General features: G+C 36.4%; 1 protein-coding gene across 2 annotated transcripts in view; it reads right to left on the bottom strand.

Annotated features, from left to right (window-relative positions):
* Nucleotides 1-12,900, bottom strand: part of FOCAD (focadhesin) — a 274,355-nt gene that overhangs the window by 99,963 nt on the left and 161,492 nt on the right. For both annotated transcript variants that reach the window (XR_012495704.2, XM_019750360.3), the window contains 3 exons: nt 10,744-10,878; nt 6,908-6,958; nt 6,058-6,141 (listed from right to left, as the gene is read on the bottom strand). Coding sequence is in view for 1 of the 2 variants with exons in the window: in XM_019750360.3 (XP_019605919.3) it covers nt 6,058-6,141; nt 6,908-6,958; nt 10,744-10,878 (270 nt within the window). In the remaining variant the exon portion in view is untranslated. The remainder of the gene's footprint in view (nt 1-6,057; nt 6,142-6,907; nt 6,959-10,743; nt 10,879-12,900) is intronic.

Raw genomic sequence — 12,900 nt, 5'->3', positions numbered from 1 at the left:
TTCTCTTAAGTATAATAACCTCAACTGCAATGAAGCTTTTCAATCCACAACTAGTGTTCTCTTCAAAAGTGAAGGAGTGAAGGCAACCTGTCTACCTGAGCACTTTCTAAGACAAAATTTAATTCAGATTCAATCAATATTGAGTACCTAATTCTCAGAGGCCTGCGCTCACCATAATTACAGAGATAACAACAATGTGTGCTCCACATAGGGCATGATGGCATTTGTTGATATCGATGCATACCAGGGAAATCCTGGCATGTCTGCACACCTTCTGGTTCTGACAAGCGGGCTTTTCCACGTATCTCTGGTCTGCAGAGATACTTGCAAGTTGCCAGGTTTCATATCATCAGGAATTAACTTAGAGATGCTTAACCAGGCCTCATTGCCTTAAAAATTCCCTAAAAGCAGTTGGTTCTGGGTCCATCTGCCTTGCTTCCTGACTTCTTACACATCATAGCACAAATTGAAAATAATCTTTGAACAGCGTACTGGGGAAACAGACAACAATGCCTACACCTGGAGACTGCATCGGTAGCACCAGTTACCGCACCAGTTAGCTCCTTAGAGCATGGGGAAGGTCTGACAGACATCCTACCACAATGAACAGGATACCTGGCGAGCCGGAAGGCAGAGGGAAACACTGAAGCTAATATGAAAATTCAGAGGGATGGTGAGGACGTGGAGAAATCAGAACCCTCACAATACTGGTAGGAATGTAAAATGGTGCAGTCCTTTTGGAAAACAATTTGACAGTTTCTCAAAAAGTCAAACACAGTTATATGTCCCCAGCAATTCCACTCCTATGTATATAACCAAGAGAAATGAAAATACATAATCACACAAAAAGTTGCACAAAAGTGTCCATGAATGTGAGTGCATTACTTATAATAGTGCCCGCCCCCTCCCCCCAAAAATGAGAGCAACTCAAACACCCAAACTGATGAATACAAAAAACAAAATGTGGCCCATCTATATAATGGAATATTATTCTGTCACAAAAAGGTATGAAATACAGATACATGCTACATGTGAATGAACCTGAAAACATTATGGTAAGTGAAGTAAGCCAGTCACAAAAGACCACACACTATATGATTTCATTATAGAAAAGTTCAGTCCAGGCAAATTTATAGAGACAGAAAGTAGATTAATGGTTGCTTCAGTCTTGGGGAGGGGAAAGGGGTAATGGGAATTGACTGCTAATAAAATGTTCTAAAATTAGATTGTGGTTGCTCTGTGATTAGTTGCACAATTCTTTGAGTGTACTAAAACCACTGAATTGTGTGCTTCAAATGGGTGAATTATGTCTCAATAAAGCTGTTTAAAAAGAAAGGAAGGGGGGAGGGAGGGAAGCAGGGAGGGAGCAAGGAAGGATACAAGAGGCGAAAAGGAAAGGGGAGAGGGGAGAGGGGTCAGAGGTGTTAGCAGCAAAAGCAGAAGAATAAGAAGCAGAAGCCCCACCACCTTCAGCGGGACCTTAACTGGTGAATGAACTATGCCAAACGACCATGTGCTTCTAATTCCAGAATTATTTAGTATAACAGGAATACAATCATTTATGCACACATTTTAGCCTATCCAGTCTTTCTGTTCAACCTAAATTACTTAAAAGGAGTCATAGTACCCAGACCATCCGCATTTCTGAGACCCACTACAGAAAGACCTACCAGGTTGGGGATAAAAAAAAAAAAAAATTGATCCACTCATTCAGCTTAATTTGTCTTATTTCACATTCACATAACTGAATGCCTATATTATCTGCTATATTGTAAACAGCATATGCCTGCATCTTACATATGCATATGTTTAACAAAGAAACTACAGATATATGATAATTTAAGTATAGATGACACAAGTGGCCTACTAATAATGGTATGATTACTCCTTAAATTCTGTTTCTTCAAAGGTGAGTTCATTCTCCTGAACAAATTAGCACTTATTGTTAGACCTTGGTTCCATTACTTTTCCGTCCTCCTCTGCTCATCTCTTAGAATTATTTGTTCCAGCTTCCCTATGCTGGCTCTAATTTTTTCCTTTGGTTTGTGTGCAGCAACTGAATATGATCAATGTGAGTTACAACTAAGGAAAATCAAGAGACATCATATGAGAAAATACACATTAAGATTATATAATTTTGGAAATTACATTATATTAGCTGCAAAAATACCCAGGAAAACCATACATATATTTAAAACACACATGCATGCATGTACGCATACAACTATGTCCTTCCAATTATAGCTATGCTTTATTGAAGAAACTTAAATGGAGAGCCAAATATAAAATGATAAATTGCTTTTAAAATCTGCTTCAAATTGAATATTGGAAAGTTTGTCCTACAAAATGCCTCACTATGGGTTCTGAACCAGATAACCTTTCAACCACCGGTGTGTGTGTATAACCTATGAAAATCCAGGAGTTTGTGCATAACAGAGGATTTTATTTGGAACATGTCAAGTATCTGCATACATTCATTTAAAAAGAGAAACAGCTTCTGATGAATGCAGTGACATTCATTTAAGTCAAAGCCGAACAGGTTACACCATATTAATACCAACTCAGCATGCATAATGAGTTTTTTTATATTACTCACTTCTAAAATTAACTCCAGAAATCAACAACACAATTTATCTTAAGATTTCTATAATAAAAAGTTTAATTTTTAAACAGCTGAATATTTTTTAATGAACCCAAGTCAGAGTCAATTTTCTATCTACATGTTTATGTATTACTGATTGTTTTACCAGAAAAACAATTCTCTACAGTTTTTTGTTTGTTTATTTTTGCACTAAGGAAGGCAGAGGAGAACGATAAATAGCTAAAAAGAACAAAGAAATAGAAACCAAAAGGGAGAAAGCATTCATGTCTAATTTTTAACATTAGAATCAACAAGTCCACATAGAAGCTCCCCCAATTTTTTTGACCAACTTTAGATATGCATGTTTCAAGTGATTAACAATGACATTTTCACAAACCAGTGAAACATGGATTCATCCACATTCCCAGCGCATAAAATGGCCTAGTACTTAGTATACGTCCAATAAATAATTATTAAACGAATGCAAATCTTAAGTGTCTATCACCAATAATCTCACATAGCTTCCTAATAACAAACCAATGACAAGGAAGATGAGTTAATAAATTTGGTATTCAAATCTCTCACTCACATGGTGTCTCATTCAGCTCTACTATTCAATGACATGTTCCATCTTACCTTAGATGCAATGTCTTATCCAACCCTAAACCTTTTTTCTAATGTCTGCCACTCCTCTACTACCTTTTGTTCTACCAGCCTGTTAGTTTTCAATAAGTTTCAGTTTTAAATTGCTGCATCAATCAACAAGAAATCTTTCTCTAATAAATTCAAAGAAGGGTAGAGCTTACAAAAGTAGCTGAATTATAATCTCCAAAAGGAGCCATGTTGATAAGGATAAATTATATCTTTTTTTAAAAAAATGTCTACTTGGAATTCATACTGTGCTCATTTGGAAGATTATGCCACAAGTTTCCACAAGCAGAAAGAGAGAATGTGGATGTACTTGCACCGGAAAGGTACAGGTAACCTTTAATTTTGTGAGTAAATGAAATTACCCTCGGTGCAAAGTGAGTAATCTCTAACAAAGAATCTTAGTTTATATAAGTCCCTACCTGGCAGGCACTTTTGAAATAACTGAAAACAAGCTTTTCTAGAAAATGAGCCTCAATTTCACATACAAAACAGAGGTGGGGAGCAGACGCGGTTGTCTCCTTAGCTTCGGGGACTTGTTTGGGATATGAACACGCACTGACCACATTCTGGATTTTTGGTCCTTAGGTGTTCCAACAGCCAAACCAAAAATCAGTAACCAACCATAAGGAGAAGAATGCATGGTGCAGTCTCGGAAGCAATGATTCTTCATGAGGAGGCATCAAATATGGGCATCAGAGGCAGACAGTTTTCAAACCTCTTATGTCACCTCATCTTAATCCCACTTGAGAATATCCACAATAGTGAACCATTGTTACCTTGGGGAGTGAGTCATATCCCAGAAGGGGTCAGGGCAGAAGAAAAGGTTGAACACCATGGCTAAAAAAGGATAAGCCTTCGAGATTTCCTTTACAGCTCTTCACATTCTGATGGTGAAAATGCAAGCATACACAGAAGCCCCAACTCTAAGTACATCACTAATCTTTATGTCGGAAGGTATAAAGAACTAATTATGGCTATTCAGGGATCAGAAACTACAGAAGAGTTAGATTAAGAAAATATCTAATAATCGAGTATAGCATTTATCTGAGTATAAACTCTAACAAATATAATCAGAAACTGGCTATAACCCTAAAGTAAGAAAAATTATAAACATGTCAATATTTAAATAGTGAATACTATGTGAACATTGTTTAATAAAAGCTATTACTCTGGCTGGAATATTATAAGAATAATAGCTAAAAATAAAGGTAGTTGTTATGCTGTGATCTAAATTAGCAATTGCTTATTAAAAATTATAATTTATTAATAAATGGCATCTTCCCAGATGCTGCAGCTAATCTATTGGTAGGAGTTCACACAAGAAATTTACATGCAGCTTTTTTTTTTAACCTTCTTTCTTTCCTTCTTTTTTTTTAAGAAGCTATGGGTATTGTTAGTTATCACAGAGCAGTCTGAAGCCCCATCTTTTTAATTTTATGAGTCATAGGCTCATAAAATTTCTTTTTCTTAAGGCTTCCCATTGCAATAACTGCATGACAAGCCGGCCAATCAGTTGTTGAGTCCTCGACAACACGGGAAACCCTTCCTTACTTAGAATTTGGTTTTAAAGAGCCTGTCCTTCAGTCCTGCTTATGTGGTGCCCCTATTCAGGTCAGTTAACAGAGGTCTGCCTGGTTCTTACTGCCATCTAATCTCCATACAAACTCAATCTAGAAGAAAAAGTCAACACATTTTAATGCCTGAAGATCCCAAGAAACTCATACCAAAACTTCTTGCCATCTGACCTCATGGACAGATTCTGGGTAATGTTACACATAACTTCTTCGAACAGAATGTCTGCCTTACACTCTAAGGCAGGGGTGTCCAAACTGCAGCCCACGGGCCAACTATGGCCCGCAATCCATTTTTTTATTGGCCCACAGCAAATTCCAAAAATATAGTTAGTTCACTTAAATAAACCAGGTGAGGCAATACGTACTTCACCTTGAGTGAGTGGCCTGGCTGTTTGTGTATTTTACCGCATATGGCCCTCGGTGAAAACCGTTGAAAAAAGTTTGGACACCCCTGCTCTAAGGCATTCAATAAACATGTGTATGCACTTGAGTGCATTTAAATTAGCAGTAACACTAAATGTGAAATCGGACCCTTAACTCCAGAACATAACCTAATAATTTAAAGCTCGTTATATTAGGTAACCTAATAATTTAAAGCTGATTATATTAGGTAACCTAATAATTTAAAGCTGGTTATGTTAGGTAGATACTAGAAAAGGTTGTATGTTTTTCATTTCATGTAAATACTAAGATAATGTCACACTATGTGTTAACCCTTAAAAGACAGTGACACTTTCCTCATCAAGTTCTCTGGGGCTAACCTACACGTCATTTCACACTAAACTAATAAACAGCAGATCTTCTCACGTGGCATCTCAATGCTGTGTCACAAACGCAATTCTTTGGCTGCACAGGTAGTATAAACCCTAGTCAGTGCAGGCCATGCTTGGATTTGAAGTCCAAGATGGCGCACTGACTTGGCAATGTGGTTCCCACAGTGTCAGATCCTCTGGAGGAAGCCAAGGGCTCACATACACAGTCATACACCCTGTCACCTTAAGGAGACTCCATTGGAACCACAGGGGTCTTCCATCTGCTTCAGAGAGATTTAAATTCATTATCTGTGACGACTAAGACCACTAAAGTCTTTTACAGATTAAACAGATAATATAAATTCTTATCTTTGACAGAGAACATATGTACAGTTACATCCACATCCATCAGGTACGCATCTCCTAAGAGGAGGGGATACAAGTAAAGTTGTAAAACCCAGCAGTAAAGAGATATCAGTGAGAAAGCAGAAAGGCCTACCTGTTCAGGTAGATGAAGAATGGTGTGCTCTCTGGCACTGAAGTGTGAGAGCGATTTATAGGCAGCGCTTGCTACAACTGGGTCCTAGAGAGGGTAAAGGTAAAACAAATAACATAGATTAAACATCAATTCTGGAGGAAGAAAGTCTTCTCTCACCACCCTCAAAGTTCTACCATCAGAGCTTTAAAAAATAGTACTCAAGCCTTGCTTAATCTGTCCCAGTTAACAATAGAGAGAAAACAGCACTGGGCAGAGGGATCCAAAGCAGTATTCTTTTATCCTCGTTTGGACCTTAAACATAAAGTATCTCATAATCGTTGAGGCCCCGTGCAGTAGTATGGCTTAGTGGAAGGTGTAATGGTTTCGAGCCTGATACGCCTGGAACTGGATTCTGATGCCAGGTACTCACGGAGAAAATTAGCTTTTAGAATCGAAGCTCTTTCACGCATGAGTCAGGCATTACATCACTGACCTCCTCTTCTCTATATTCCTTGATTGGAAACTACATCCCAAAAATGGACTGGACTTCTGTTTGATATGCTTATTGGTGGGGGGAGGGGAGGGATAAAGCAGGAAAGGTGAAGGACCATTAAAAATATGAGACAATGGTAACAGTCTCTCTTCAAATGTCAGCTTCACAAAGTAGAAGATGTATTTTGTGGTGAAAACGTATTAACAAGCGTAAATTGAGGATAATATTTAAAACCTAAATTTATTAATAGTCATAATTCTTTTAAAATCAAGAAGCCATCATTTCAAGGGAGTGATATGTATTTGTTATTCTAAGAATCTTATTTGATAGCTCTTTCCTAGCTTGGTTCTATTTTACTGACACCCCTTGTGACAGTACCTTATTTTGAGTGTGGGTCCAGAGGAAGCTGAGGACTTGAACTTTAAAATTCTGAAACATCAACAAACACCAGAATAAAATTTTAAGACAAAGATAAAACTGAACATAAATAATCTAAAGTAGCAAATAGTGGAAATTAAATCACTTTAAAAATGGTATCATTAGTAACTGACTTATTCTATATTTGCCCATCATTCATAAAATGAATATACTCAGAAACAGACTCATCATTTAAACACATGGATATTTTAAACATCATGAGACTGTAAGATGATTAAATTTAGAAAATAACCACTTCTTACTGACCTCTCAAGTCCTAGTACAAATGTCACTCCTCTCTTTCATGCCACTGTTCCTGATCCCCCAGTACAAGCGCCATATGGCACATGGCATACTTGAGCATCTAGTGTAATTGTGTGTGTGTGTGTGTGTGTGTGTGTGTGTGTGTGTGTTAACTCCCTAGTAGGTCATACACTCCCTAGTAGGTCATACACTCCATAGGGCAGTGATTGTCCTTTCCATATAAAGGCCTGGATCATAAAGCCCAGGACATAAAGAACATAAAACCCAGTTTCTCAAATGACAAACATTTAATAAATAATTGAGCATAAAAAGTCATTTATCTTCTAACGCTCAATGTCTTGTTATTTCAGCCACATCTAACTTCTTGCCCTTCTAAATCATATAAGGCTTTCCTACACCTCCTTGCCTTTGCATATTCCATTGTCCAAACTTCAATGGGATGTAACATTTTGTTAATTCTTCAAAATTGTAATCAAATAGCACCATCTCAATAATGTTTCCTTAAATTCCTAAAAGTGCTGGTCACTTTCACCACCACCTCTCATATCCCTTTGGTTAACTGTACTCAGCAAATGTTATTGTAATTATTATAGCTCAGGTCTACTTTCTTTACCAGCTTTTGAGATTTTGGAAGGCAGGGAATGACAATATGGTATAATGGAAAAATATAGGCTCTGGAGCTAGAAAGTCCTGGGTTTAGACACCAGCTTTCACTTAGAAACTACAGTGTTGGTCAAGTTACTTGTCCGGCATATAGCAGATACTCAATAAATATTTGCTTAATGAATGGATGGACCTTTCAAAGGCTCAGATTCTTTAGCTATAAAATTAAAAATAATACCTTCCTGTCAGATATTAGAAGTAATTGGTATAAAATAACTAGAAGAGTGCCGAAATATAATAGGTACTTTAAAATAGTATCTATTCTTGTTTATTAGTATCTCTAAAGCCTAGTACAATTTTAATAAATTGTGAATAAACGTACCAAGCACTTTGCAAAACAATTCAGAAAATACACTAACTGAAACATGGACTCTATTTTCAACAAGCTTGTAATTTAACAAGGAAAATAGTGTGTAGATATATCATGTAGCATGAAATAGAAATAAATGTTCTTAGGAAAGTATAGATTAAAAAAACTTTGAGATTACAAAAATATTCTCAAAGGATGGGATAAATTAAACCAATTTTTTACATCCTAAAATAGATTTTTAAAATTAGAGTTGAAAAAAGGAAGTAATTCTAGCCGAAAGAACAACATGAACAAAGGAAAGGAAATAGAAAAGTTTGGAGGCAACTTTGGAAATTCCAAGTGGTTCAGTTTTCTTGGAGTGCAGGAGGCAAAAAAGCAGAGTGAGACCAGATTCTAAAGGCCATACTGATGAAGTGTAAAGAGGTCAGATTTCATTTTAGGCAAACACAAGGCACTGAGGTGACTAGGTATAGCAGTGACCTATGAAATACTTTGGGAAAATTACGTTCAACTCTGGCTTACATGCAAACAAACTCTAAGTAGTTAAAAGAAAATAAATTATGTAAATACACAGGGAAGGAGGGAGGGAGAAAGCAAGAGAAGGAGGGATGGGAAGGAGGAGATTGGGAGTAAAAAAGAGGGAGAAAAAGAGGGACAGAGAAAAAGAGGGACAGACAGAGAGAGGTCTCCCCTCTACATTTCTTTTTTTTTTTTCCCTAACCCCCTTTCTCCCGTCTTCCCCCCTCCACTTCGGTTCAAGCCGTTGTTTCTCAGTCTAGTTGTGTAGGCACAGCTCCCTGGCCCATGCTGGTATGATGAGCCTTGCGCTCACGTGGAGCACTGGCTGTTCACGGCCGCCCAGCTCCTGGGAGAGCTGTTGTTTACAATCTTAGCTGTAGAGGGCGCAGCTCACTGGCCCATATGGGAATCGAACCTCATTAGGAGCGCGACGCTCCAACCACCTGAGCCACCAGGTGGGCCCCTCCCTCTACATTTCTTTTCTTCAGCTTCCAAGTAGATTATGGTCACCGAAGGGAAGAAACGGATAGATGGAATGGCCCCAAAGCAGTCTATCTGAACAACAGAGAAGCTTAAATATTAATATACGCGTGAAGATAAAGCAAAACAAGTTGCCAGTGGAAAGAATGTAAAATCTGAAGAAGAAAACCTAATCCAAAAGACAATTAATAGCCATTGGGTAGCAAACATAAAACCCCACACACAAACCACTTCATAAATTAACCTGTAGTGAAATCTGAATAATTCAAAATATAAGCAACACAAAAGTATATGAGTTCAGTCCTTAAAGACAGAAAATAAACATAAACAACATGTCCTCACTTTGATTTTCAGTCTTAGTTCCTTTTCAGTAGCCTGGCAGACTTTCCGACAACATAAAGATATATAGCAATGAAAAGTTGCCATAAAAAAGACTTCTTGGTGAACTATATACTCTAGGAGACTCAAAATGATTCTTTTTTAATACCTAGAACAAAAGTCCAAATATGAGAATAAACTCACGATATCCTGTATTGATTCAATGATGCATTCATTAACTACTTACTAAATATATATTATGTGCCAGGCATTGTGCTAGGTATTGCATCTTCAGTAAGAACAAATTTGATTTTATTCACTGTGGGTTTTCAGAATGATTAGAAGTATTATCCCATAATCCTGCATTATCGTGTGATCTAAAACATAAAAGGGACAATTACTGGAATCTGATGGAGGGGTAGTTTATCAGTCTGTGAAGCACTGAATCAAACTAAAAGTCCACCAAGACTTCGAGTGAAAACCAACTGCTGCTCTTTGAAGGAAAAAGAAAAAAGGCGAGCATGAAAGGGAATATGGCTACCAAAGTAGAAATACAAATGAATTTGCCAGCGTCTCAATTTCACTCAAAGAAGAGATAATGAAGAAAATGTTAAGCAGTAATATATAAAGCTTATAGCAAAGCATCTTTTACTAAGTGCTTCAATCATTACAATGACAATGAGTAGTTCATAAAATTGTTTTCCTATTCTAAGATGGCTTGATTTTATAATCATCCTCACTGAAGAGTATAGATGAAGAGGACAGATATAGGTAGAAAACGTGAACTAACATGTAAAAATCAAATCTCTATGGCAAAGCTAGGAGCAAAGCACAAATGACAATATGTCTATACTACTGGGAGAATCTGTCCTGCTTTATTTAACATCTTTGTACATTATTTAGAGCTTAAAATACCAACAAAATGAATTTAAACTGTTGGCCTCATGAATTCTAAATTTTAGAAACATTACTTTTAACATACTGACTTTTTAAAATCTTGACCGTACTCGCACAATAAAAACTTGGTATCCTTTATGAAAATAAATTTTAAAGACACAGAATTGATAAGGGTGGATATCTTCCTACTCCTAAGAGTCCATAAAGATATCAACAGGTTCTCAGAACAAACAATTCTAAAGGATTTCTGGCAAAAGATTACAAATATTTTTTTTGCAAAAGTTATTAGAAAGCACATGTCTTTCCAATGTAGAAACAGACACTTTATTGAGCTCCAAATGCATACCTCATATTCAGCTGTATTGACTGTTAAGGAAGGAACCAGAGAAAACAGCTCACTGAGGGTCTTCAAAATGAGAGGTCTCGTGTCACAGCTCAGCTTTGGGGAGAGAGCATTCCAAGTGGAGCGAATACAAACCACCTGTGAAACAAATAAAAAGTCAATGCCAAAGAAAATCCCAACTCCTACGAAGCCATTAGTAAAGTAGCACTTTCTCTTATTATAAGGAAACTTCAGAACAAGGTCATTCCCAGAAGTTAAGATTTGATAAATTATCACCCCCTCAAAAGAAATTATTTAAACCAATATAAACTGCTGTTGAAGATCCAGCCTGCCTCAAACAATTGCTGTTTTTACTACTTTATTTTGGGTAACCACGGAAATAAAACTCTCTCTCTCTCTCTCTCTCTGTGTCACACGTGTGCACACACACAAAATTAAACTCCAGATTAGCTACATACATTGTTGAAGAATCGGTCTCTGAAACAAAGGGTAAGATAATACTAGGACATTTCTAAAGCCATTTCTAAAACAGTTCTTGTAGTTTTTCAGCTCTGTTGAAACTACATCACCATTCAGAAAATTGGGATGTTAATATGTATATAAATTAAACACTCTTAAATTATCTTACAAACTTTTAAAGGAGGTAGGAGATTAGATTATTTAAAATAATAATTTAGGACTTTGTTTTAAAAGTCACTTCAGATTTTTAAAGAGGCTGTTAAGTAATAAAATAAAAGCCCGACAAAAATGTTATTCTTAAATTGACCCAGTTTCCTTAAACCAAGTATTCTTAGTTCACTTCAGTATCTAGTTATATGGATATTCAAATGTCTTAACTTCAATTCCAACTACAACAGATGATTTCTTCACTTCCAGATATTTTATTAAAATTTTAAAACTCAGGCAGGAACAGTGCCAACACAGATCAATTAGACAGAGTTTAACAAGGATTAATCTTTCTAAAATACTCCAATCTCTTCTCTTAAGCTTGAATTAACATATACAATTTATCTCCATCTATACACATAAATTATTTAGAAAAGCTACATGAGGTAGTCAGTGAAAAGATGTCAAAGATAAATGAATAATATATGCCTAAGGACACAGATTAAGGAGAGGCTCAACGAAGATAGAAGAAAAAGTATCTGAAAAGTTGGATTCAGTACTTTTGCTCTTATTTTCTACTTTCCATGAAATAGCAGGAAAAAGTTCTTCGACTTGGAATCCACTAAAAATTTGGATTCCATTAACATTTGCTAAGGGTAGTACTATATGCCAAGCAGAAAAATAGGCACATTTACAACAAAGAAGTAGCTCCAATATTAAAAATTATCAGTGTTTGAAATTTTAAAAAATTTTCCTTAAAAGCTTTCCACTCAACATTGAGTACATACTCAGAGTAGTATACAATACTAAGAGGAACAGTAAAATATAAAACATAATCTAACTCTTCAAAGAACTTAGCATCTTGTCAAAAAGAAATCTATATGTAATTCTAAATTATTGGAAAACAAAAGGTAAATGATTAGATTGGGAACTATGTCCAACAGGAAATAGTTTCAAGAGGAATCTAGGAGGAAAAGGTATGTCAGTAGCTAGGAGTCATCAGAGAGCATCAGGAAGCCGTAAGTCATAGGATGGGACTTGAAGGAGGAATGGACAAAAATGAGGCAGACAATACACATGGAAATGGAAAACATAGTCAAAACACAAAAAGCAGCATGTTATAGGCACAAAAAGCAAGAGTACGAGAGAGGAAAGGCTCAAGCAGCCGGGAGTACCTGGAATACCAAAACAATGTGAACCAGAAGCAAACAAACAAGCAGATAAAAAAGGCAGCCTCTGGACACTTCTGAATTGGGGAATAAATAAAATTAAAATGCAATTTTTAAAAGATTTGTCTGGTAGTCTTATAGCTGAAGTCAAAGCGGTCATCTACCTCTGTCTCTCCAATTCCAATAACATAAACAGCCTCAAAAGTTTTCTAAAAAACTCATCATGCTCAATATACTCACTAATTGTCCGTGCTTTCCTCTCACTTTGAAAGCCTATCCAATTCCAATCTATGTTGTTTCGATTCAGTTCAAATCCCACTTCCACAATGAAGTTTTCTCTTATAATTCAAGCCCTCATTTTACCCTTTCTTTCCCCCAATTTCTA

The sequence above is a fragment of the Rhinolophus sinicus genome, chromosome 16, assembly GCF_057876585.1.
Source record: "Rhinolophus sinicus isolate RSI-liver-muscle chromosome 16, RSI-T2T, whole genome shotgun sequence".
Classification (NCBI taxonomy): Eukaryota; Metazoa; Chordata; class Mammalia; order Chiroptera; family Rhinolophidae; genus Rhinolophus; species Rhinolophus sinicus.
The sequence above is the reverse complement of the archived record's forward strand: the minus strand, read 5'-3'. Positions and strand labels throughout refer to the sequence as shown.